The 27,149-nt window shown below is 37.6% G+C and overlaps 3 protein-coding genes across 3 annotated transcripts; 1 reads left to right on the forward strand and 2 right to left on the reverse strand.

The window, feature by feature from the left end:
- Nucleotides 1–1,072: 1,072 nt before the first annotated feature.
- LOC121734654 (endothelin-converting enzyme 2) lies at nt 1,073–11,720 on the forward strand. The gene is made up of 15 exons (XM_042125250.1): nt 1,073–1,124; nt 2,038–2,134; nt 4,668–4,762; nt 5,413–5,534; nt 5,710–5,893; nt 6,111–6,372; nt 6,576–6,873; nt 7,109–7,405; nt 7,484–7,678; nt 8,086–8,422; nt 8,708–8,756; nt 8,873–8,940; nt 9,301–9,431; nt 10,733–10,897; nt 11,547–11,720. The coding sequence occupies exons 1-15, from the start codon at nt 1,073–1,075 to the stop codon at nt 11,718–11,720; spliced, it is 2,526 nt and encodes an 841-aa protein (XP_041981184.1).
- Nucleotides 11,721–12,608: 888 nt separating this feature from the next.
- On the reverse strand, nt 12,609–19,207 carry LOC121734662 (mantle protein-like). Its single transcript, XM_042125262.1, has 2 exons — nt 19,144–19,207; nt 12,609–13,888 (listed from the first exon to the last, which is right to left on the reverse strand). Exons 1-2 carry the CDS (start codon nt 19,165–19,167, stop codon nt 12,704–12,706), a joined length of 1,209 nt encoding a protein of 402 aa, XP_041981196.1. The 5' UTR covers nt 19,168–19,207; the 3' UTR covers nt 12,609–12,703.
- A 3,479-nt stretch (nt 19,208–22,686) lies between these two features.
- LOC121735000 (neurogenic locus protein delta-like) lies at nt 22,687–26,913 on the reverse strand. Its single transcript, XM_042125668.1, has 6 exons — nt 26,863–26,913; nt 26,565–26,730; nt 25,074–25,232; nt 24,517–24,708; nt 23,400–23,591; nt 22,687–22,952 (listed from the first exon to the last, which is right to left on the reverse strand). Exons 1-6 carry the CDS (start codon nt 26,911–26,913, stop codon nt 22,690–22,692), a joined length of 1,023 nt encoding a protein of 340 aa, XP_041981602.1. The 3' UTR covers nt 22,687–22,689.
- Between the last annotated feature and the right edge of the window lie 236 nt (nt 26,914–27,149).

Genomic DNA, 27,149 nt, shown 5'->3' on the forward strand with positions numbered 1-27,149 from the left:
GTAACAGCCACTGTACAAGGCGCGCCGATATGAATGTTATTTTAATGTCCTTTATGTCGATATTCGTACTGACAGACATCGACCTGCTAATTTTAAGGACTACTGGGCCTTAACTTTAATTTAATTTAGATTTTGACAAAAAAAATATGGAGTTCATGTTAAATCATCACTAAATAAAAGAAATCATATTTTAATCACTCTGAGTTTGGCCATAATTAATGTAAATATGCACAAACGTTGGCATTGTTATATCACAATCTAAATAATACAAAGACTAAAACGATTCAGCATTGCACTATAATCATGAAAATTTTACAAAGATGGTACAACCGTAACGTAAATACGACTCAGTCACGCAAGATGAACATTCCATGAATGGTGCAGTTTTATCGATATCGGCGCGGGTCGAGCACATCACTAGCGATCGCGTGCGGCACCGCACATCTACTATCATGTGAACTGGGTCTAAGGTAGGGTGACCACAGTAGGACAAATATTTATTTTTTTACCTAAACTGCCTAACAAAAACCAACCTGAGGCCCATTAGGGCCTCAGGTTGGTTTTTGTTCTCTTATCTGTTTTTTGTGTTCTTCTTTTGTTCTCTTATCTGTTCTTATGTGTTCTCTTATCTGTTTTCACAAAATGTTGGATTAGTTAAGTGTTATAGTTACAAGCTGCCTATAAGCACATACAGCAGTCTCATATCATTATAGTTGGTCTGGCTTAGAGAAATTAACTGGTCATTCTCATTTTCCTTAGGAGAATCCATAACACATTAATCATTATTTAATCATAATTATTATCTGAATGTGTCTTATTGGTACAAGCTAATTGGGCTCAAACCTGCAATCTCTCGAGTTCGAATCAAAGTACTGATGCGACGGTAATGTTCAATATTGTAAAGTTTTTAAAACCCAAACCCATGGTCACCCTACTCATGGTGGGACTGTGAACCATACCAGCCTTTCAGTGACTCGAATACCTTGAAACTAGACGCACTAGAGCAAACCTAGCGATGGTTAAGTAAAATCAATCTTATGTTAACAACGATAAGGATGATAATGCAGTGAAGATGCATGCGTGGTCCAGAGATGACGAGGATGTTATGGGCCCGACTGTCACTCGTAAGTAGCGGGTTCGAATCTGGTACAAATACCATCAAAGAAATTGATTCAGAGGCAGTTGACGGACCTACATAGTTTGGTCGAGTTATGTCAAAACCAGCTGGATCATCGCGACTTACATTGAATTGACATAATCTAACCAAATGACGTAGATCCGTCAACTGCCTATGGATCAATTTCTTCAATGGTGCAATACGATATAAAGTCGTTTTGTTGTCCATACTAAAGTTATAAATGCGTAGAGCTCTTCACAAAAACCGCTGTACTGGTTTGGATGAAAATTGGTATGTAGACACCATGAGTCCCGGAAAAGAGCATAGGCTAGTTTATGTCCCAAAAAAAGGCACGGTTCCAGCGCAATAAACTAAGAAAGACTTTGGGTTATCATTAAGATTAATACAACTCAACTGCTTCATTTTCGAGGATAGTCAACCTTTTTGGACAACAAACAAACATTCATTAGCTTTGAAATTATTATACATACTCCTAAAAAAATTGTAAATTATATAAAAGCCATAATAGCATAATATTTAGCTGCATAAACTATGACCAATGTTGATAAGGCAGCAGCACTGCTAGCTAGAACTAGGTTAAAGATAACAATCAGCTCCTAATAACCTGCTCCTATCAGGGTCAGTAGATTTTCTAGCATTCTTCACTTTGAAATCAAATACAAGAAGTTATGAACAAAACGTGTTTAATTTTATTGACCGACTTCCAAAAAGGAGGAGGTAATACGTTCGGCTGTATCATGTATGTATCTTTTTTTTATATTACGACGGCCGTTACTCCGTTGCACCTAAATACTTTTATCGAAAGATCAAGACTACCACTTTGCTTAGTCAGAGACCTCACTTTTCGGTTTTCAATCATTTTCCTATAAAGCTAACAGGTTTTTATGTATAATTTTTAGGGGCAGCAAGCGCCAAGCCCCCGACACCAACTCTGAAGAACGGCAATGACCTTCGAGAATCCGGTTACCTGATAGCTGTTGGCTCCAGAACTGCAAGGTATTTGTTCACCGTCTTTGTGGTATATGACCACCGAAAGAGTTTCTTTCTACTGAAGAATAAATAATGACATATAATGACACATTGACTTACGGCCGTTCCCAATAGGGACCGTGCAGAAACTATAGAGGGCGTCCTAATTCGACAGCAGCGACACGATGCGAGTAACTTGTGAGTGACTTTGGCTTCGCATTCTCTTTGACCCCGGCTAGTTTATAAGTGTTTTTTATATGTTTTAGACTATAAAACTATTTAATACTTACACTCCCAAGTTGCCACTTGCGGCCGCGAGAACAACAACAGATTTCCAAGAATCCACGATCGAAGGATTAAATTAAAAGACTAGATGACGCCCGCAACTCCGTTGCGCCAAAAATCATTTATCGCGCGAGAACCGTACATTTTCCCGGAATAAAAAGTATACTATGTCCTTTCCCGGGGCTCAAAGTAAATCGATACCAAATTTCAGCAAAATTGGTTCAGTGGTTTGGGCGTGAAGTGCTAACAGACGTCTAAACTTTCGCATTTATAATATTGAGTATGGATGGTTTCTAACCGTAAACAAAGAACAAAAATGTTTAAAGCTTATCTAGTTATCTTAGAAAACATCTGAAAAAGTAATTAGTAGCATCCATCAGCATAGAAAGTAAAAACTTGATAAATATTGCAATAAAATAATGAAGATGCAAAAATACTTACAATAATTACTGAAAATGCTTGTGGATTAATAAAAAAAAACAAGTTCACTAAAATAAATGCCTTTATTTCATCAACCTTCTGCGATTCGCTCGATACCATCTTTACAACTTTTGTCTGTCACTATTTTTAACTAGTGTACCTCATCAGTGCAAACACTATATACTTAAGTATTCTTTAAATAACACACAAAGACTGCACTATTAATAGTTTTCCTACTTGAAGAATCATCCTTTTGAGAACCAACACTTTGACAAGATGGTTCAAGATTAACACTATTACGGAGTACTATTATATTATATTCTGTGCCTCAGTGTTGAATTCCTGGCAGGACTTCTCCAAATTATCCTTACTTTTGATGCAACTTGTTGCATTCTAGTTGATGTCTTTGAAATTCTTTTTTATAAGAGTTTTTTTATTTTCTTCTCCAGGAAAAATTGTAGGTAGGTATATTATATGCCGGGTGTACAGGATTTTCCGATCTTGGCCAATTAAATGAGCGGTGCATAGGTACCCATGTAAAATTTAGATGGAACTTGGAAGCCAGTTTGGATGTTTACTGAAAGAAGCAACGGTTATAGGTTAGGTTCATATTGTGTTCATCTAAATGAATTTACGGTAATAATCTACAAAATTCAGTGTTTTTACGAATCTACACATAACATTCATGGAACTTTTTAAGTACTTACGTATGTTTTACCGGCTTTTATCCATTTCTTTCGTTTTTCAATAAGCCATGGCATGTGAATACTTTTGGCAGGAAAATAGTAAAATTTTACATCGTTCGATTTGCCTTTATTTTTCTTGTATGTATTAGAACATCCGGGAATACAACAATGCTTGAAAATACTCAAATTTCTCAAGAAATCCTTTAATTTTCCGTATCTTGACTTGAGCTTGTCAATAAAATTTTCGTAAAAGTTTCGGCTACTCGTCAGTAGTGGCAGTGTCATCGCTCTGCACGGTCCCTATATTTGATTTATCTCTGGTTTTGCCCTACTAGAGATAGGAATAGCTCACAATTGACATAAAATATATGTCTCTAATGTCTAATGCTTAAATTGTAACATTTAAGCATTTTGAATCCGTATAATGTTATAAATGCGAAAGTGTGTCTGTATTTTTGTTACTTCTTCACGTCAAGAATTACTGAACCGATTTTGCTAAAATTTGGTATGGAGATATTTTGAGTCCTGGGAAAGGACATAGGATACTTTTTGTCTCGGAAAAATGTACGGTTCATGCGCCATAAACGAGTTTTGTTAAATACCAAATTCATACATTTCAATGTATTGAATCAAGCGATACCTTATTGTAATTAAATAACATACAAAAACTACAATTAGTATAAAACACACACAGTTATACAATATAATACCGAATATTATAATGAATATTGTATGACTGTGTATAATTATAGTGTATCCTAATAAATTCTACAGTGGACTCATAAAGTTAGCGGAATAGTTGGAATAAAGAAACAAAGGCCTGAGCAAGCGAGATGTCACTATCAGTAACACTGCGTGGTAAAAAGAGACGTGTGATACATGACAGCAGAACTCTTTTTTTGTCGTCCAGTCGGCACTTATCGGCACGTTGACATTTTAATCTCATAGCATTCATGTTTAATCATGCTTGTGTAAGTGTATACGTACACATATTTTTACACACAGATGTAAACTAATTTCGGTTTCATTTGACAGCTCGAGATTGTTGCTCTATTCCGCTTTGTGAGTGGACTATATTCTGATATTTATTTTGATAAATTAACCAAAATGTCCCCTGCATGACCGAAGAAAGTTGAAATGACCGTCATCAAAAGGCAATTTTGTTTCAGGTTTCGGCGGAAACACAGAAGTAAAATAATGACCATCATACTGCTATTACTGTTCCTAGTGTTACTGAGCTTAGTGTTAACTATGACGATTTTGTGTAAGTATGTAAGTGTGTGAGTAACCATGGAGATAAGAAAATAACAATTACATAAAGTAATAAATTAACTATACTATATAAAGCTAAGAGTCAAATTGACAAGCAGTAACCGAGCTAAATCCATAGACTTATAGCATTATAGGTTTATGGCTAAATCCAAATCGGTTCATTTGCTTTGTAGCAATGAGATAGACAGATAGACAGACCTAGACAGTAGACTCTCAAATATAAGTTTCCGTTGGGGCTAAAATACTAAATAGTTTCTATAAATACGTAAAATATTTTAATACAATACAAAATTAAAAATATTTTGTTAATTGGTTAAATCTAGTACCTACTCCAAGAAAAGCGATAATAAAAAGTAAAAATTCTAACTTTAAATACAGATGTTATACTATGAACCGTTTAGAAATTGAACCCAGAGGGCCTGATTTACCACTTCCTGATAAAGTGCCGGATAGGCTATCCACAACTTTTTTGTTAGATTCTCCATACTCTATGTAATTCAGATTTTCTATATACTCTATGTAACAGGCCCCACAAATTATCTGACAGATACTATATACTCTATCTGTCAGATAAGTTGTGAATAGCCTATTCGGCTCTTATAAGTAAATGGTGAAACAGGCACTTATTCGTTTTTATCATAGATATAAACCAGAAACACAAAAAGCCCCTGCCCATATGCGAGAGCAAAGAGTGTCTGAGATCGGCTGCCAACCTCGCTCTGTCTATGGACTTGAGTGCAGACCCCTGTGAGGACTACTATCAGGTACCCGAAGAATTAAAAGTATCTTTTTTTAGTAAAATCAAGATTACTAGATCCTAAAAAGACAATTTTAAGTGTCCAAGTATCTAAGAGTAAATTCATCCGAATTGTAATAATAATCATTCAGATAAAAGATTTTCCTAATTATGTTAATCCATACCAGTTAATTCTATTATAGTACGTGTGTGGTAACTGGCCCCAAGAACACCCCAGGCCTGACGCTTACAAGTCCTACGATTGGTTCAGAGACAAGCAGAGTAAAGTCTACACCCAGGTCAGAGACTTCCTCAGCAAGAATATAACCAACCAACCCAAACCCGTGCAGCAAGCCAAGGATCTTTATACTGCATGCTTGGATACTGGTAAATATTACGATTCATTACCTTATAATATAGAATACGAACTATTAACCTACCAATTCAGTGGACAAACAAAAAAGCAAACATTTGAGGTAATTCGTAAAACTAAGATAGATCCCTGAGTTTATATTTGAGACTGCTGTTAAAATAGGAATTTATTAGGAAGACGATGATGTAGAAGAGTTGTAAATTAATATAAATCTCATCATCATTATTTCAGAAACCTTAGACAAACGGGGATTGAAGCCAGTGTACAAAATATTTGAATCAGTAGGTCTACCTCCGTATCCTACCATTGTTAATGTGACAGAAGATCTTCACTATGATAAGTACACATTCAACTGGCTAGACACGGTCATCAAGATAAAAATCAAACTGGGCATTGACGTACTAATAGGTTTCGATATATTCACTGATCCAAAAAACTCGTCAATCTACAGACTTGTTATGGGATCTCCTGAAGCTACTAACCCATTCCCAAGGTATCATTTTGATTATTTGTGCCCCGTTCCTCTTTCCTCCCTCAAAAACTTTCATGTGTGGGGAAAGTCTGTGCTTAATAACCTATTAGAAGCGTAGCAGATAGTAAACAGTGATCACAAAGCTAGAACTATCACAGATGGCTTAAGGCTATAAAATTGATATTCGTTTTTTTTAAATAGCAATATAGAAATAATGATTTCAGTATGATCAACGAAAAGAAACATCGAGGTAGCAAGTCTATACATGGTCACAAAAAACCAAAACAAGATAAAATTAGTATATTTGATATTGGAAAACGACAACATACGGGAGAAGCGGAGAAGGATGATGATGATGACGACAAAAAAGCAGAAGCGAGCAAACTTTTTTATGCAGACTTAATAAAAATATTTATTGTAGAATCAGGGGCAAAGTTAATTAATTTAAGTAATACAGAAATAGATCAGAACATTTTTCTAGTAGCAAACGAATTTTACAGAATAAGCGAAGATTTTTATGACGTAAGTGAAACAGATAGTTCATGTTTTATGAATTAAAATTATGCTTTGTCACCTACGAATAATAAAAATAAAATTTTAATTCTCTATAATTACGTGATTTAATTATATATGTTGTATGTATGATAACGGTAACTTATTTAAAAATTACCTAATGTATGTAATTACCTTTGATAAAAATGTATGAGGTTTTTTTTAAGTTTTTTTTCTAATTGCGACATTTCTTTTAACATGCCAGATGGACTCAAGTAATGATACTGATACGGAAGATGACGATGCGTATGTTGATATCCCAGAATATACAGTAGATGAGATACAAGCACACACTGATATGATCGTAGAAAGTAACAATGGAACTGCAGAACCAATTTGGAGGAAGTACCTAGAAGGAATATTCAACATAAGCCGTGTTAGACTAGATTTCAAAAGAGACAAAATATTGATATCAAATCCCGATCTCAAATACATGTCGCTGATGGCTGCTTATTTATCAAAAATGCAACCTGTTGCTATTGAACTATTGGTATGGACGAAGGTACGTAAAGAAAAAAAAATAATACCAATTTTCATTATCATTTTAAATATAGTGTAAGTATCCGAATAATCTTTGCAGGTGGCGGAAGTTCTAGCTATACACACAACATCAGAAGTAAGAGCTCTTTATAGAAAGGCTTATGAGGCTATGGGGCGGCCCAGCCACGCCACTACTAGGAGTTTACAGTGTGCCAGTGCTGTAAATGATCAGATGGGCTTAGCAGTTTCCTACGCTATAGTCGAGCCACACTTTATAAATGTCACTAAACCTAAGGTATTAAGAATTATTATATTAATGAAAATGTTAGTTTTCTTTCAAGTATTTTTTTTATGAAATAAGGGGGCAAACGAGCATACGGGTCACCTGATGGAAAGCAACTTCCGTCGCCCATGGACACTCGCAGCATCAGAAGAGCTGCATGTGCGTTGCCGGCCTTTTAAAAGGGAATAGGGTAATAGGGGAGGGTAGGGAAGGGAAGGGAATAGGGGAGGGTAGGAAAGGAAATAGGGTAGGGGATTGGGCCTCCGGTAAACTCACTCACTCAGCGAAACACAGCGCAAGCGCTGTTTCACGCCGGTTTTCTGTGAGAACGTGGTATTTATCCGGTCGAGCCGGCCCATTCGTGCCGAAGCATGGCTCTCCCACGTATAAAAGTATTTGAGGCTACAATACATTTTCAGATAGAAACAATGTTGAATGAAATGAAAAATGCTCTAGCGCGGCTTGTTGGGAAGGCAAAATGGATGGACGATGATACGAAGTTAGCAACATATCAGAAAATCATAGAAATGAGGACTCTTGTCGGTTACCCCAACTGGTTGTTCAAGAAAGGATACATAGAAGACTATTACGATGGAGTTGAAGTGGACATAAGGCTACATCTAGAGAACATGATAAATATAATCCAAGTGAAGATTAAGAAGGCGTTGGACAAGTTTAGACGTGGTAACAGTTACACTTGGGCGACGGATCCTACTGAAGTTAACGCATATCACACTTTCCAAGAAAATACTATAAGTAAGATATAAATTTAGTTAAATCTTATAGTTCAATTAAAAATAATTATTGCTTAATGTAGTGTGTAGTGAATTCATTCTTCATTATTCAATAAGACGTGATCGTTGAGTTAAGAAGAGAGAAAGAAATGGTCTCTAAGAGTCTTGTAGGCAGTTTCAGCTTTTCAGCTTGAGTTAGTCTTCATTATTTATTCCTGAGATAGGTTCTGCGTATATTAACGCAGTCTAGTATAATTTTTTTGTTAAAGAGTTAGCGTACTAAATTTTAATCTGTTTCTGGACGCAGCTGTACCGCTTGTTATGATACAATATCCCTTCTTTGATTTGGGACTCGAGTATGTACTTATTGTTAATATTTACTACTTTATGATTTTTAACGTTTATGTCATAAATTATTTTTCTATGTAAAGTATTAATGAATTCAATAATTCTTGTAAATTAAATATTTTAGTTCTCTCAACTACGGGTCTTTGGGCACTGTACTTGGACATGAGATCACACATGGCTTCGACAATTTCGGTAATATTTTTCTATCAATATAGCTACCAATACGAGTATAGCATCTAAAACTTTTTTTATTACATATTATGTCATATACCTACTAATCGAAAACTATATTAATCGTTAAAAAATTAAGCATTTTATTGTAGACTGGTGGACGTGTGACCCTAAAAGTGTACAATTAATGAATTAATTTCTCACCCCAGGGCATGAAATATCCAAAACTTCTTGTTGCACATCTAATGTTAATAAACAGAAATGATTTCACATCAATTGCTGAAACCAAATCACAGTTTTGAGTGCACACATGCAAAATATCATCTAGATATTTATTCTAGCTTAAGAAGATCTTGTACAATATTTTTAATAACTTGGCAGGTCGTCAGTTCGACAAAAATGGTAACATGCTGCCGTGGTGGAGCAACGCCACCATCAGCTCATTCGTCAACATGACCCAGTGTTTCGTCGACCAGTACTCCGCCTACTACGTGCCAGAGGTGGATGAACATGTAAGTGCTAATGTTATAAGGGAAGGGAGGGGTTATGTTATCGAACTATTTATTTACAATCTCATTTAGGGCTCCCACACAAAACTGGGAATTCGCATCGCATCTGATTGCAAAGTCATTTTATTATGAGTTTTGTCGCAGATATTTGCGATGCGATGCGAATTCACAGTTTTGAGTGGAAGCCCTAAATGAAGAAGATTGTAAATGAATAGTTCGATGTGCCATCGCTCCCTTGAAGGTCTTGATACACGACAGCCTTAAAACAACAAAATTCGTCCGTCGTACACAATATCTAACAGGCTATAAACGATTTCTATTTCTATAACTCCCAAACTATTAGTCAAGTGATCCGCACAATAGAATGAACTTACCAACTTTGGAGAAACTGCATTTATGAACACGCCAGTCTGTTCCAATCTCAGAAAATGTTCAAAATCTACCTTTAAACAAATTTAAAAAAGCAGTTAAAGAACGTTTGTGTGCTAAAGCGTATTATAAAGTCAATGATTTCTTGGAGGACAGCACACCTTGGGAATAGGGTGGCTCCATGCAGGTTACTTTTCTTTTATTTTTGTTAGGTACACAGCTGTAAGCCATAACATTGTAATTTTCCATTTTTTTAGTAAAAAATGGCCCCGTGCGAGTTTCTTACGCCGGTTCTTCTCGGCGGGGTAGTTCCCGAACCGGTGGTAGGCAACGTAGTTTCTTCGTTCGACTTTCAAAAAGTGTATCATGATAACCATTTTGATTAAAAAGATATTTTATTTTATGTTGTCCTAAATGCTTGGTTAAAAGTTCTGTACAGCTTACAAGGCCAGGGTGCCAACGTAATATAAACTTCGAAGGGACCCTGATATTTAATGATTTTGGAGAAGCAAATCATTTGGTTCAATCAAATTGACGTGGGAGAGCCATGCTTCGGCACGAATGGGCCGGCTCGACCGGAGAGATACCACGTTCTCACAGAAAACCGGCGTGAAACAGCGCTTCCGCTGTGTTTCGCCGAGTAAGTGAGTTTACCGGAGGCCCAATCCCCTACCCTTTTCCTTTCCCTACCCTCCCCTATTTCCTCCCGTACCCTCCCCTATTCCCTTCCCTACCCTCCCCTATTACCCCTTAGAAGGCCGGCAACGCACCTGCAGCTCTTCTGATGCTGCGAGTGTCCATGGGCGACGGAAGTTGCTTTCCATCAGGTGACCCGTTTGCTCGTTTGCCCCCTTATTTCATAAAAAAAAAATCAACCTAACTAACTTTGAAGTAACTACGTCATACCATTCAGTATGCTCTCTTACCTCTTCCAGGTAAACGGCAAGCGAACCCTGGGTGAGAACATCGCCGACAACGGCGGGCTGCGGGAGGCGTACATGGCCCTGCAGGAACATCTGCACAAGCATGGCCCGGAACCCAAACTGCCAGGCTTCGAGACCATGACTTCAGAACAGCTGTTCTTCCTGTCTTATGGCAATGTGAGTAAATCCAGGATATCTTTTAAAATATCCCTTGATAGGTAGTCCTTAGAATAAACGGAACCTTTAGCCGAGTTACAATAGCTAATTACGACAAAGCTGTATAATAGAACAAAAGTGTTATGTTTTCGAACTTCGTTAACGTAGTTTGCAAAGACAACTCCTTGAAAATAGATACAGTAAAATTCATTTGAATATTCTTGTACTAATATTTTAAATATGCAATGGTGTGTCTGTCTGTTTAGTGTCTATTACCTTTATATGCTTAAACCGCTGAACCGATTTTGATGGATATGATGATACTTGAAGTCCCAAAAAAAGACACAAAATAGCTCCATCTCCAACGAGGTTGGGGGACTTGCGGGCAACAGTATCTCAATACACTGGTACCATCAAAGAAATTGATTCCTAGGCAGTTGACAGACCCACGACATTTGGTCGGCTTATGTCAATTCAATGTTAGCTATGATTGATCGGATGGGCAGACGGCAAACCCAAGAGTTTTTGAACCTAAGTAATTTGGTCGCACTATGTCAACTTAACGCGACCAAATTACTTAGGTCCGCCATCTGCCTAGGAATCAACTTCTCTGATAGTACCTTCTTTAAAACGATCCTACCAAACTTCAACTTACCCAACACCATTCCAGCTATGGTGCGGAGTGAACACCAAGGCCTCTCTCAAATCCGACCTGGAAGACGAGCACTCCCCGCAGCAGTTCCGGGCGCGTGGCTCGCTGCAGAACAGCGCCGAGTTTGCCAGAGCCTGGCATTGTCCGCCCGGATCACCCATGAACCCGGAGAAGCGGTGTATTATATTTTAAGTAGGTGTTAGTATCGTATACACGGAAACACTGCACGTGTTGGTATAAAGTGCCTATGTTTAAAATACTACCGAGGGTAATTTCTTAAAAATCCGTCCAGGTAATTTTTTCCAAATAAAATATCTATTATCCCGAATAAATTTTGTCGCAATGGACTTGCTGCTTGCGGGCGCCATATTGTGTAGTCATATACAAAACGATTTCTTGATCACTTTTAGAATTGCAAAATTAATAAGATACAATCCTATAAAATATAATAAAAAAAATATTTAAAGATAACAAAGTTATTAAACCCCTGTGTAAAGTGCTAAAGCAATATTGTGCTTAAGTAAAAGCGGGATTAGGTGGCACAAAACTTCATAATATTGTAAAATATATAAATTAGTATCATTAAATTAGTATCCCTCTCATGATTTTGACTACCTACAGTACCTGTTATAATACTAATCATATTGTCCTATGGATTAGATTATTTAGAAAAAGTTCAGAGCTAAGGTATTCTTAGATAGGTAAAAGTTTTTAAAGCACAATTTTTTATAAACCTAGGCTCAAAATGTATTAAGTGAAATAAAAAGTAAATATTGCCTCAAATTGTATATTAAGTTAGATCTAAGTAATATTAAAATACTATATATAATAATAATATTATTATAAGATAATAGATATAAGTATTATTTACAAATAGGATCTAAATGTCCAATTATAAAATAATTTAAATAATATAATTAACAAATAAAACTAACAAAACCAAAGACAATAATTTGTTTCTAATAATAAATTAAAAGTAATAATTTTAGGTGGTTTTTTACTCTACGAAACTAAAGTGAAAATCAATATACTTAAAAAGATTTAAAAACAAACACGATTTAGAATATGAATACCGCACAACATGACGTATGCTTTTGTATAATTAATTAATAAACAAAGAAAACATTTATACGGTTTTATTTCATCTCATATATCATTTGACTCGCACACAACATCTAATGCAGAACCTTAGAGTATGAAGAGAGCCCGTAGCCTGAAGCGTATCCGCTGGAGAGGCCAATCCCGTGTCCGCTGGAGAGGCCAATCCCATGTCCGCTGTAGAGGCCAATCCCATGTCCCAGACCACCGATACCGAGACCGACACCGTGTCCCAATCCCGATAGTCCGATACCGCCGATACTGCCGACACTGCCGATACTGGATACTCCATAACCGCTCGAGAGACCGACGGACTGGCCGATACTGACTGGCACGGAGGCCACCGTTTGGACTGGCACCTGCTTCTCGACAACTACCGGCTGAGGCACAGCCACTGGCCTGTCAACCACTACGGGATGCGGGACAGCTACTGGCCTGTCCACATGCACGGGCACGGGCACATTCACGTGCCTGTCGACGTACACGGGGTGAGGCACGGGGACCTGACGGTCAACGTATACGGGGCGATCCACTGGAACATGTTTCTCGACCGTAACTGGATACGGGACTGGCACTTGTACGGGCACCTTGACGGGATATGGCACTTTCCTTTCATAGTACACGGGCACTTGTCTCGTAATCTCAACGGGGACCTTGTGCACGACGGGCACCGGTCTATCAACGGGCACGGGTACCGGTACTCGGTACGGGACTGGGATTTGTCTGTCCACTGGAACTGGGACTGGTATTTGCACGGGCACTTGGACGTTTCTGGTGATGGTGCGAGTGATGAATCTCGGAATCTCCTGTCTGAGGATGACTGGGTTTGGGGCGACTGATACTGATGTCTGGACAGCAGCGGGACCGGCGGCTACTGCCACGGCTGGCGCAGCGGCGACTGACACTGCGGGAGCAGCGGCGACTGCGGGGCCGGCGGCAACAGCAACGCCAGAGCCAATACCAATCCCAGACCCAATACCAATCCCGGATCCAACGCCAATACCGGATCCAAAACCGATACCGGGACCGATGCCGATACCGGAACCTCCGATGGCGACGCCAGATGAAAGTCCTCCATAAGAGATTCCTCCTCCCAGAGAGGAAATTCCTCCAATCCCATGACCAATCCCAGTGGAAATTATTCCTCTCTTTGCCGGTTTTCCTGCTGGTTCATCCTTGATTCCGTTCTCCAGGAGTTCTGAGACCTTTGATTTTCCCTCCACATCTTTGGCAGCTGATAGCTGGCTCGCTACGAGCAAGATCTGAAAGGAGAAAATTGGTAATTTTAAGTAAATTCGACTGCACTAAACTTGTGGTTGTTATTTTGTATAACCATAAAGTATAGAGTAAAGAAATAAAATTATACAAAAAGTGCAGCATTCATTTGAACTATGCCAGCAGTACAGAATTACTGGAATGTATTGCAAAACACACGAATGCGGCGAAAAAACTAAATGGTGACATTCACTCACACACCTGGGTAAATAACGGTCCTTTTACATTGGGATACTTGCATTATTTTATTTATAGATGGCTTTTACAAATCAGGAAAATTGTTTTCTAATCTAGGTACTTTAAGGTTATACTTATAACTTCATTTAATTTTACAAAACTATGAAAAGACCGGACATGGAGCTGACACCTAAAATATGAGACTGTGTTCGTCAAGAAAGTGAAGAAATTAATAAGTGGCAAAATCGTATTGTCATCCCTTTCAAATCAATCTAAGAAAAAAGGCATGACACTGCGATGTTGCCACTTTTTAATTTCTTCACTTTCTTGACGGACTATATCTTGTGTCATGTGTTCTACCATGTAGAAAAGATCAAAAGATAAAAATGGCATTTACTGCATGATTAGGACAATTATGTAGGCTGCAGCCTGCAAGTTAATTGATATGATATTACAGTAAAAATAGACAAAAGATAAATAAAAATATCGATCCTAATTTCGCAAAACCATTAATACTTTGTGGCTAATAGCTTCTCTTTAGAAACCTCATGTATCCTGTCAGAAAGTAAGTCGGGGCTGCATAGACCTAGCTGCGGTCAAGGTGATCTATTTTAAGACCTATAGGCTATACTTATTACGATACTACTTGTCTAGATAATTTGCAGAAAATTGTACTAACCTATTATATAAAAAACAAGTTCCAGTACTGGCTTTATTTTGGACAAAGGAGCATGGACTATGATCTAAACTTTATTATTTTATCACTTTCATCGTAGGTATCGCAGACACAATAGATTTTTAATTGTTATGCGGCAGCCGGCTGCCGCTTGGGGATTGATGGGTTAAGTTTTTCATAATTTACTTTATTTACAGAGGTCGGTTTAGCTCCTAGTAGAATTATCTACCATCCAACTTTAGAAAGATACCAAGATAATAATACCTATATTAGGCGTATTTCTGAATAATTTTAACTTCAATTTCGAGCTATAGCGCACTATTTCTGTACATGGGAGAGCCATGCTTCGGCACGAATGGGCCGGCTCGACCGAAGAAATACCACGTTCTCACAGAAAACCGGCGTTTAGCGGAGGCCCAATTCCCTTCCCTATCCTCCCCTATTCCCTCCCCTTCCCATCCCTACCCTACCCTATTACCCTATTCCCTCTTAAAAGGCCGGCAACGCACCTGCAGCTCTTCTGATGCTGCGAGTGTCCATGGGCGACAGAAGTTGCTTTCCATCAGGTAACCCGTTTGCTTGTTTGCCCCATTATTTTATAAAAAAAAATTACTACGTAAACGATGTTGCGAGTAACATAATATCTAATTTTAATAAATATTATGAAAATGGCTATCTTATCAGTATAATTATAGTGATAACTTAGCACTATAATTATTCTACATTTAATGGCACAAAATTGTCCATCGAAATGTACACGGAAGGCGTATGCACTAGAACTGTCAGGTCGTTAGGTTGTCTAGGACCTAACTTATTACCTACATCTGGGCCGCTTGCTCAATAAAGGACATAGCTTATGATTTATGTTATCCTAGTACTTAAGTGTAATTTTGTAACAAAATATATCAGTAATGCAAAGGTATAATTAGTATATTACAGTAATATAATTATACCTTACCTGTGCCTTAGCTTTTGCCCGTGGCCGCGCCTGCTATAATATTATAATAATCCTAATATGTATTGAAATGTTTATATTATTATGTACTAGGTAAAGGTACATATAACATATTACATTTTACGAGTACGTAAAACGCTAACGCATAAAATCAATACTTTAAAAAGTGCTAAGAACGTTTTTCGGTAGTAATTTCAAGCATCGTCAACATTATTAACATTGATATTCATGTTTAATAACTTAAAATTTAAATTCTTACACAAGTAAAAACACATTTGTCAAATTCCTTTAACTTATACGTCACGTAACTAACGTAGAAAAACTTTAAAACTTTTCGTAGCACATGCTACGACCCGCGTAGCAACGTAGCATTTCAATATTTTAAAAGTTGCAGTTTTCCTCTAGTTTCATATTTTGTATTTTATTTAGTTTTGTATAACTAGTCTTATAAAAAAATGTTATGGTACTCATTTTAATTCCTAATTTTGCAACTGATGGATGGGTTGCACCAACTTACTTTAACTATAACTTTAACTATAACAAAATGTCAGATGAACTGTCAAATCTCTTGTTAAGAGGCCTACTATCCCCAAAAAATCAAACATCGTCCTTCTCTCTTCACACTCACGTCTTTCATATGCCAGGTGAAAACGACGATCGCCAAGTTAGTTTTCTATGAATAAAAGACGAACTATAATAATGATTATGAAAAAAGTGTTTTGAGCAAATTTAGGTTTTATCAATGCCTTTTTAGATATTAAAAAATATTAAAGAAAGGACAGCAAACTTCGAAGATCCAAGCAAAAATGTGTCTAAAACAAGGTGTTTACTATTTTGTAAAAAATAAAACTATCGAGCATTTTTTCAGTAATCGTGTTTTTGTCTTGAGCATTTAGTATTCATGAACTGTAGTTACTTATGTAAAAAAATCAGTTTTCTATACCTTACAGATTTTGAGATCTAGGTTCAAACATGTAGTCAAGTTAGGATCAGGTGCATTCTGAAAGTAAATAATGGACGCCATATTTGACGATAACCTTAACTATAACAACGCCTCTAGTGCGACCCACCCTTAACAATATGTATTGAAATGTTATTTATGTTATTTATATTATTTTAATGCGGTTTCCGTGGCTCGACTGTATCTGTCTGATTTATGTGTGTTGCAACTAGAGTGAAATGTAGAGTAACTCTATAAGGATAAATTAACATCTTAATTCAAATAAGCCATAAATTTTAACGAACAAGTAATGCAATGGTTTACTCCAATGGCTCAGTAGGCTTAAAATTAGATCACAGGTTCAAGAAATTTAAAAGTTTTATCTTTTCTTATTAAGTTTTCGTTATTGCTTTAAATAGCTGCCGAAATGACAACCTTTTATTTTTGCCGGGAGTTAAAAGCGTTAATAAGTTTGGATTGGGATTTTACATAAGACGAGATTTTGCAAGGTGGCATGCCTAGGGATTTATTTTCAACTTAGATAGAGAAATAAACGAAAGCAAGCTAGCAAGCTTAGCCAAGGGAATGAGTATTAAGGGGGCGACTAACCATAAAGTGTCGATTTTACAATTCATTTTTATACTTGAAAATAAGCTCCGTATTGTTTCATTTTCTAAAATTAGATACTACATTATATTTCCAAGAATTCGATCTTAGCAAAAACACGATATATCTTAAAAATTTCTCGATTTTTTTTTTTTTATGAAATAAGGGGGCAAACGAGCAAACGGGTCACCTGATGGAAAGCAACTTCCGTCGCCCATGGACACTCGCAGCATCAGAAGAGCTGCAGGTGCGTTGCCGGCCTTTTAAGAGGGAATAGGGTAATAGGGGAGGGTAGGGAAGGGAAGGGAAGGGAATAGTTGAGGGTAGGGAAGGGAATAGGATAGGGATTGGGCCTCCGGTGAACTCACTCACTCGGCGAAACACAGCGCAAGCGCTGTTTCACGCCGGTTTTCTGTGAGAACGTGGTATTTATCCGGTCGAGCCGGCCCATTCATGCCGAAGCATGGCTCTCCCACGTATATATCAATATCGTATATATCGATAGAAAAAAATCACAAAGATGCATCTAATTTTTACGAATGTTTCATTGCTAAAACCGTGCATTAGACTACGTTAATATTTTAACACATTGTATAAATTTTGAGAAACCACCAAACATTGAGAAACCGATCTAGCGGATTTTTAAAATGTTGTATATATTTATCTAGTTATTGAGAAAAAACTAATTTGGTGATGAGTCCGCGTCGTCCTTTTAAACCTGGCATATGAAAGACGGGCGTGAGTGTGAAGAGGGAAGGACGATGTTTGATTTTTTGGGTTAGTCACCCTCTTAAGTCAAAACGCATTCGCCAGTTTTGCTAGTGAAGTTGGATGTCAAAAATGTTTGGGATTTAATGCATCGCAAGCGCTATGATAATAAACGATGCGTTAAATCGCGATGCGTTGTAACATCTAACTAACGTGGAAGAGCCATGCTTCGGCACGAATGGGCCGGCTCGACCGGAGAAATACCACGTTCTCTCTCTCCCTTTCCTACCCTCCCCTATTCCCTCCCCTTCCCATCCCTACCCTCCCTATTACCCTATTCCCTCTTAAAAGGCCGGCAACGCACCAGCAGCTCTTCTGATGCTGCGAGTGTCCATGGGCGACGGAAGTTGCTTTCCATCAGGTGACCCGTTGGCTCGTTTGCCCCCTTATTTCATAAAAAAAAATCTAACTTCGCTATCGGAATCTGTATAGCCTTGGTATGATAATAGATAGGTTTCCTATAAACCTTGACCCCTAATTCAGTCATTCCAAAGGTTTTTGGTAGAGTGACCACTGATAAGTGTTAACGAATTTTCAGCACGAATGGATTGGATAGATACGTCGGTCTTACAAAAAACTAGCGCTGAATTTTATTTGGTAAGTTATTAGGTTAGAGACTTAACGTCTGTCCTTAAAGTAATTTTGGTGTGTTAAAGGTAAATAGTTAGAAATAAAATATTATTGTTACTGAAAATACTTCACAATATCGTTGAAACTGTCATAATATTATTATGTAAATTAAAAGCAAGTAAACGATTTACAAGCAAGTTCAAATAGCTCTAGTTAAATATTCTAGCAAAAAATACATTCTCCACATAGAGAGATTAATTAAAACAAATTCTTTCCATGTAAGGACTTGTGAAATGTAATAGGACTTTTTACTACGAATACCTGCAATTTCTTGTTATGTTTTATAGAGCAGTAATCGCCATGTTTCTTGTGTTTTTTAGTTGCTAAAAGCTATCCGTGCTACGTTTAAAAATTAACGACAAAGTAAAAAAAGTTTTTAAATGTACTTATCGTATTAATAGTATTTTAGGCTTTCAAGCCTTGAAGTTACATTTGTGAAATGGGGGCTCCATTAGCTTATCCATGATTACTGAAACTTTAATTTACGTACCAAAATAAAATGTAGAGCGGCCATATTGTATGTCTGTTCACAAAATCACATAACCAGCGGGCGGTGTGTACCACTCTAGCTACTGAGGCGTTCGCCGGCGACTTTTATAGAACACAAATCGTTACGGATCTACCGAATAAATTCACTATGTTATATGTTGGGTACGGTTAGCAGAAAATGCTCAGAGCGAAGTGCTGATGAGTAAGGGCCTGTTTCATCACTTCCTGATAAGTGACGGGTAGGCTATCCACGACTTTTTTGACAGATAATTTATACTCTATCTGTCAAGTTAAGTTTTATACTTTTGTCTACAACGAATGATCAACAATAACGTTTAATCAAAAACAACCCCCAATACAAAAAAAAATAAGTAGATCAAACTTGAATTTTTCAGCACTGAACGAGCTGATGATGATGAACTACAGCTAAAAATACGCTCGATAATGTCAAAAAAAAAGTAGATTAAAATCGGTCCACCCGTTTGGATGCTGCGATGCCACGGACAGATACACACACAGACAGACAGACACGTCAAACTTATAACACTCCTAGCTTTTTTGTCGGGGGTTAAAAAAAGTATCAATGACTAGAATTACGTATTATACTGCATAATTACGATCATTTTATATAAAAGCTTGATTTAGTAAAGATTTGTCAGCTCTCAGCTCTCATGGAGTTCCCATACTCGTAATAGGTGTCTCGTCTTAACTAGCCATATTTTGTACAAAACTAAAAAACTTAACCTTTAGTGGGGTTGAAATCTGCCTTCAATAGCAGAACCTTGACAGCTTTTGTTCGAATATGGAGATAAAATTAATTAGTATAAATATTGCTCCTTAATAAATTTTTAAATAATGACTAAAATTAAGTATAAATACTTCATAATTAATTTTTAAGCAATGACGATTTTCTGCTGACTCTACGTCAAACAAGTTTCGGATTAAACCTATGCCCGAAGAATCTTAATTTTGATCAGGATTTCATAGGAGTATGGAATAAGTAGTGTAATTATAACTTTGATGGTTTAAACTCATCATCATGATCTTTATTCAAACTCTGTTACTTTAAAGATGAAATAATCAAAATTCTGTTTTTGTAATCATTACTAATATTATAAATGCGAATGTGTATCTGTCTTTCTGTAACCTCTTCACACCCAAACCGCTGAACCAATATTGCTGGGCATGGAGATATAAAATACATGATTATGATTATGATTATGATTATGAATGTACGGTTCCCACGCGATAAACGAGTTTTGACGCAACGGAGTTGCGGATGTCATCTACACAATAGACATAACTACATCTAGTAGGTACTCAATAGCTATGTCCACATTTTGCACTTTCATCTTCAATTTTCGTCATCAACTTTCATATTGGCGCATTCAATATTGAATGCGTCAAGGAACGCAACGCAAATAGTGTCATTTTTGAAGTTTTGGATACGGTCAGAGCGCATGCGTCGCTGGCATGCCTCACGTGCGCTGTTGACTGCGCTATAACGTCCTTGATGAACAAAAAAAGGCAAAGTGTGGACAAAGCTTAAAATAGTGTCACATTCTTGCTAATAGAACATTCTTGCAATCGGTTTAGATGCTACGCCAGAACTCCAGAAGATACATACCTACGTTACTTCTCCGAAATCGGATAAAATGATTCATGTCTAATCCTTATAATCGATAAAATTGTGACCATATTCGTCATTCGTCATTCGTGGTTCAAAATTGATGTGTATGGTAGATCTGGTTTATCATTTGAAATAAGTAAAATAACTAATGCCATTTAAGTTGGTCCTGATGAGTGGACTTAATTTGACAGCGCAGTTAGTTATGTTGATACCGCTCCATATTTTTACAGACGTACAGACGTACAAACTTCTTAGGAATGTAACTAAAATTATTGTAAGACTTTAATATTGCGTCTAAGCCTAAAACTTATGTTGTAGCTATGCAGTATTCTGTGCTTAAACAATATTTTTTTTAGAAAACCTGGCACTGTTTTCATCTGGTGAGAAAAGTTGCAGAGACTCAAGATTTTACAAAATATTATGTTTGATTGAAAAAGTTCTATAGTATTATCCTATTTTTAATTTAAAAGCAATATAAAATTAATTCAAAAAGAGGATTGTATTGCATCACGTGTTCAATCGGCTAGTTTTTTGTTAGGTGGGTTGCACCAGAGACGTGGTTATAGTTACAGTTGTGGTCAAAGTTATGGTTATAGTTAAGGCTAATTTAACTTTGACCTTAACTTTGACCACAGAATTTGACAGATGTCTGTTGCTGATCCGACAAGGCTTTAAATGAACGTGGGCGGGGGCGCTGCTGGTAAAGGAGAACCATGGAGAACTGTCAAAAAATGGCATTTATGTATGATGACAGCGATCATAATTCTATTTTTCGCCACGTTAATTTAAAGCCTTGTCGAGCTCTATGGTTATGGTTAAATATGGCGTTCATGTTTGACTTTTACCAAAGATTTGACATTTTGCATTGTAGTTAAAGTTACAGTTATAGTTTAAGTAAGTTGGTGCAACCCACCCTAAATACTTTTATAATTATTATAAGCTCATAATTGATAATAATTATAGTATTTACGATAGGTATGAAAACAGTCGTCATAATATTTCGACATCTAATAAGTTGATAGCCGTATTCAATTCCTTACAGCGGCTTCAACTAATAAATTTAATATTTCTCCGTATTCGTCTTATGTTGAAATCATATTTAATAAACCTACATAGTGGTAATTGAAAATGTCGGTATGTAATTCCCCTTTAGTTTGGGTACAAGGGCCAGAAGGCCTACTACTAAACCGTTTTGAGACTCAAACAATCGAATAAGAGTGCCGCGTCCTGCTCTAACAACGTCATTTCACGTTTGTTAGAGTGGGACGCGGCATGCTCGTACGATTGTTTGAGTCACAAAACGGTTTCGTGGTACGGCCCCTGTTTCACAATTTTTCAATAAGGCTCGATTCAAAATAGCGGAAAAGGGAAAGGACAAAAGAATTTTACGTTGGTATAAAAATCTTTATTGCTTACTTTATTGTTTATTTTACTAAAATTTACTTATTATATAATTAATAAATACTATCAACTATGTAACAATAAATACTTAACAATTAAACATAGTAACGAAAGAAATTTTTTACAAATTTTTCGATGGAATAAGATTGATTTGATGCGCCTGTGAATGCATGAATGTATGAACGAATGACAAATGATTTTTAAATATGAAATGAGTTGGGTGATAAAACGAAATGAGTTGATGAATGAATTGATAAATAAACAAATTAATGAATAAAATGAACGAACAAATGATGAATTATTGATTGAATAAATAACTTCAATAATACATGTTTGAATAATGATAAATTAATGAGATGAAAGTAATGAAATGATGACCAATGAGATGAACAATGTAATGAATTATGAAATGACGATGATAATAAAATTAGTGACAACTCTAAAATAAACAATCAATTGACTTCACAAGAACGCTTTTTACTTTAGCCTTTTGTTTTAGCGTTTTTCAACTTATTTCTATTCAGTCTCATTGTCGCTTTGTTCAGTAGTCTCCTCTACTTCTTCCGCCTCAGTGGTAGTGGTCGTGGTTGTAGTGGTTGTTGTTGCGTTAGTGGTTGTAGTAGTGGTCGGAGTGGTCATGCTGTCTGGCAGGTTCTCGCAGTGTTTGCCGCTGATGCCAGGCGGGCACTGGCACCGGAAGTGGCCGTCCATCGCCTCGAGGGACTGGCAGCGACCGCCATTCTGGCACGTGCCAGGATTCTTCTCGCAGTAGTTTAGTTCTGGAATATAAGAAGCATGGGTTAATAGTTCATATAGTAATACGGAAAAATAAGATTCTTTAATGTCACTCAGCTATGTGTCTTGTTCTAAGGGTTTATAAAATTTAAGGCTCTTTTAACGGTGAGATTTGATTGATAGCCACTATGATAGCGAAGCTTTAGAAAGCATGAACAACCATCGTCAATTGCGAGCAGAGCTATAGACAAAGTGCGCTGCTCTTCACGATCTTAATCGCCTCTGCTTGCTTCAATGCTTAATTCAATGCTTCAATAAAAATATAGATGGTGAAACCTTTTTGTGTGCATACATAATAAACTTGGAATTAATAGGCTCTACGACATGGTTGTGATCGCTCGTACGTATTGCTTAATTGAAAAATGTACAAAATAGAACCTTTTCTGTTTCAATGAAAATATTCATGAATTTCAGCCGTTATAGACACCCACCTTCATCACACAGCATGCCTCCCCAGCCCTTCTCGCACAAACACTCCCAGGGCTTGTTACACGTGCCGTGCACGCAGCCCGGGTAGCGGTGACACTCGCGGCACGAGGGGCCGGTCCAGCCCACCTTGCAGCGGCATTCGCCCGGGCGACGGCAGTAGCCCCGCTCACCGTGGCAGCCGGGGGCGCACACCGCTGGAAGAAGAATGGTGGTTTAGATAACAGCAGGGTAAATCACGACTCCCGCTCGACACGGATTTGGAAACTTTACCGCGCGGTCATTGGTCAATGTCTAGCGCGGCGAGCGTTTATTGGATGTCGCGCGATGAAGTTTCCGAATCCGAGTCGAATTACGCATTGTGAATCAGAGCCCTGATCTCCATTGATAACGTGTTCATTCGGATGCACAGAAAGATTAAAAAATAGGGTCAGTCAGAAGCGCAGACCGCTGGAAGAATAATAAACCCATATAAAGCAATCCTAACGTTCTGAACGCGATAAATGCCTGAGTGGACTAGTGGGTCTTATTGGACTGCTTAGAGAGCTGCATTATTTTACAAGACCTTAGCAGCGAAACTACCTAGTAACCCGAGTATTACCTACAATTAATAAAATAAGTAGGTAAGGTTGGGTTAGATGAGTTTAAACCGTATGTTTACTTTAAAAGTGTCAAACGAAAGTTGGGTATTTTCCCATGCACCGTGCACGTTGCTCCGGAAAGTCGATTTCGTAATCCGAAACACTTTCTTTTTAAAGTCTTGCTGTATTTTATAAATAGGTTTAAAATAAAAAGTATATCGTTGATCTTAATTTCTTAATTTTGACTTTGACAATTTTTTGTGCAGTCTAGATTACGCGATTATCGCGCGGAACTGTACATTTTTCTGTAACAAAAACTATCCTTTCTCTTTCCCGTTTCTCAAAGCATATCAGCCGTATAAGCCCTAAGAGGTAATAGACAGACAAAAACAATTTCGTATGTATAATATTACTAGAGACTGTTCTTCTTTAATCGAGACGTAAACACACACAGCCAAAAACCCCTGCTGCTATTTGATTCCAATTTTAAAAACAGAAGGTCGCGTTGAGCACAACTAATTTTTAAAAACAGAATACTCACGCGTCTGGCATAGCAAGCCAGTGTATCCGGGTAAGCACTTGCACTCTAGCGGCTTGTCGCAGTAGCCGTGCTGGCAGCCAGGTAGCGGCTGGCAGGCGCGGCACGTGGGGCCAGCCCAGCCCAGCTTGCAGCGACACTCGCCGGGGTTCTCGCAGTAGCCACGCGTGGAGTGGCAGTCGGAGCGGCACATGGCTAGAAATAGGCAACGTTTTATAGATATTGCAGTTAAAACAGTAAATGATAGGAATTGGCGACTTAAATCATTATTTATGGCACCAAACCTTTTTTTTAGATAAATATTAGAGATGCGTAGATCCTATGGAGTAGGGTGATTTTATCCGTAGTCTTCCATAATCTAATAAGAAATACGAGTACTTCGAGAAACACTCCGTTGAATATCATAATTACATTTAATATACTTAATCATAACTTTATATAATCATAATATTCCCTTTTTAAAAGTTGGCTTCAAAGGAAAAAAGCAGTATGAGTCAAACGTCCGTCCCTACAAAATATTGTGCCTCGTCTCACGCTTAACATAAGAAGAGAGAACTTACGTTCAGAACAGAAGATGCCATCCCAGCCGTCCCTGCAGATGCACTCGAAGGAGACGTTGCAGTAGCCGTGCTGGCAGCCCGGCAGCGGGATACACTTGTTACACTTGTCCCCGTAGAAACCCAACTTGCACCGACACTCGCCCGGCCGGGTGCAGAAACCTGGGGACATTCATTTCAACATCAGCCTATACTGCCGTCCAATGATTATAGGCATAATAAAAATAGTATATTATTATGTGCATTACAAGTGTGTAGTCACTGCTAAAATTCAGTGATAATTTTTTAAGAATCGACTAATTATTATTTTTGAGAGTAGCAAAACAGTTCGCCATTTTTATTATGTAATCTTTTTCGTCTTATATATTTCGTCTAGTACTTAGGATTACGAATCGGAAATTCGATTCATGTAATTAACTCTACTTTAAAGTGTATACCTTAATTAAAATAAGCCGTACACGCCTTCAAAATAATTATACTCGTACGTGTAAAAATGCTGCGCTTGAGGTTCACCTCATTTGGTTATATTTTAATTTCCGACCTATTAATCTACTTATAGGTGGACACCTATAAGTAGATTAATAGGTCGGAAATTAAATTACCTTATTGACTATTCCTCTGGTGTTTGAATTTAATGATAACACCTGTAGCCCTAGCGCGGCCACCAGTAGAAATGCGAAAGTATGGACAAACTGTGGAGATAAACTTAAGGTACCGTTCCGATCTTTTTTCGTTCCCAAAAATTCAATAAAAATGCCACTTTATGACAGACTATTGTCCTAAAAATTCAAATAATATCCTACTCTATGACATATACTATAGTCTGTCATAAAGTGGCATTTTAATTGAATTTTTGTCGGTCGCGATTGGCCGCAGTAAAGATCGGAATGGCACCTTTAGTTCATGTCCAAAGTTTGTCTATACTTTCGCATTTCTACTGGTGGCCGTGCTAAGGCTACAGGTTACAACGATTAAGGAGTATGTCAATTTTTTGAGGGGGCCCATCTATCATCAGGGAACCTTAGTCACTATACTAACTTCTTTTATTTATAATTATTGCTAATAATGAGGATGTCATTTGTTATCAAAAACACATGACATTACATTACTTAGGCATTTCTGGGGGTTTTGACAGGAATTTATCTATTCAATAGCGTTGATGATTGGTTAACGTCAAACCTACCGTCAAACACTATAATTTGACGCCATTGAATAAATAACAACCCCAGAACCAGCGCCTTTCGTCATTTTGTAAAAGTTGAATGTTTGCCTATAAAATGTATGCGATTTGACATATAAGTCATCGCTTCGTAAACGCCAACGCTAACGCCACAAAATGTATGGGATTTGACATTAGTATTCGCTAGCGAAGCGATGACTTATGTCAAATCAAATCACATACATTTCGTTAGCGTTTACGATAATCGCTTGCCACTTGTCTACTAGGGCTGGCTCTTGGGTTAGCGACAGCAACATAGCCCTAGTTTTACCAACCTTGTAAAGGATCACATCCCTTCTTGCATATCGGCACGTCGCAGAGGTCTCCCTGCCAGCCGGGCAGACACTTGGGCTCGCCCTTCTCGTCGCACACGTAGTGGCTGTGCTCGGACTGGACCGCGGGCAGCTCGCACGCCTGGACACTCTTGCGATGTACCCCGTGCTAGTACCGTATGGTGTGCTTAGTGCGTGCAGTTAGATACAATAGGAAACTCGGACGTGGGTAAAACAAAGAAGTAGGCAAAACTCAGACGTTGATGGGTAAAACAGACAAAGAACTAGGCAAAACTCAGACTTTGATGGGTAAAACAGTTTCATATGGCTTGATGGATAAAAACTTAGACATGAGATCAGAACTCCTGGGAATATTTTTGCTAAGTGTTACTGTGAGGTACATACAGTAACATTTAACAAAAATATTCTCGGGAGATCTGACCACATCCACATCAAGAGATACATCCTGATTTTTGCCTATTTCAAGAGTACAAGACATGGGAAGTAAAAGTTGTTAGACACACATTATTATCATTCTGAGGTGATAGTGCTTTGTGTAAGGGTCAGGTCACATCGAAATGCGACGCA

Source organism: Aricia agestis, chromosome 16, assembly GCF_905147365.1.
Source record: "Aricia agestis chromosome 16, ilAriAges1.1, whole genome shotgun sequence".
NCBI classification, from domain to species: Eukaryota; Metazoa; Arthropoda; class Insecta; order Lepidoptera; family Lycaenidae; genus Aricia; species Aricia agestis.

Bases quoted from the DNA above. Each gene is read 5' to 3' on its own strand.
- LOC121734662 (XM_042125262.1), bottom strand. From the start codon at position 19,167: ATGGCCGCTCTACATTTTATTTTG. The intron at 13,889-19,143 runs GTACGTAAATTA...TTCTCCTTTCAG, and splicing joins CCGCTCTACATTTTATTTTG to ATCTTGCTCGTAGCGAGCCA.
- LOC121734654 (XM_042125250.1), top strand. From the start codon at position 1,073: ATGCATGCGTGGTCCAGAGATGACGAGGATGTTATGGGCCCGACTGTC. The intron at 8,757-8,872 runs GTATGTACTTAT...TAAATATTTTAG, and splicing joins TTCTTTGATTTGGGACTCGA to TTCTCTCAACTACGGGTCTT. The intron at 10,898-11,546 runs GTGAGTAAATCC...ACACCATTCCAG, and splicing joins TCTTCCTGTCTTATGGCAAT to CTATGGTGCGGAGTGAACAC.
- LOC121735000 (XM_042125668.1), bottom strand. From the start codon at position 26,913: ATGTCTAAGTTTTTATCCATCAAGCCATATGAAACTGTTTTACCCATC. The intron at 25,233-26,564 runs GTTGGTAAAACT...GAATGTCCCCAG, and splicing joins GGGATGTGATCCTTTACAAG to GTTTCTGCACCCGGCCGGGC. The intron at 22,953-23,399 runs GTGGGTGTCTAT...CTTATATTCCAG, and splicing joins AGGCATGCTGTGTGATGAAG to AACTAAACTACTGCGAGAAG.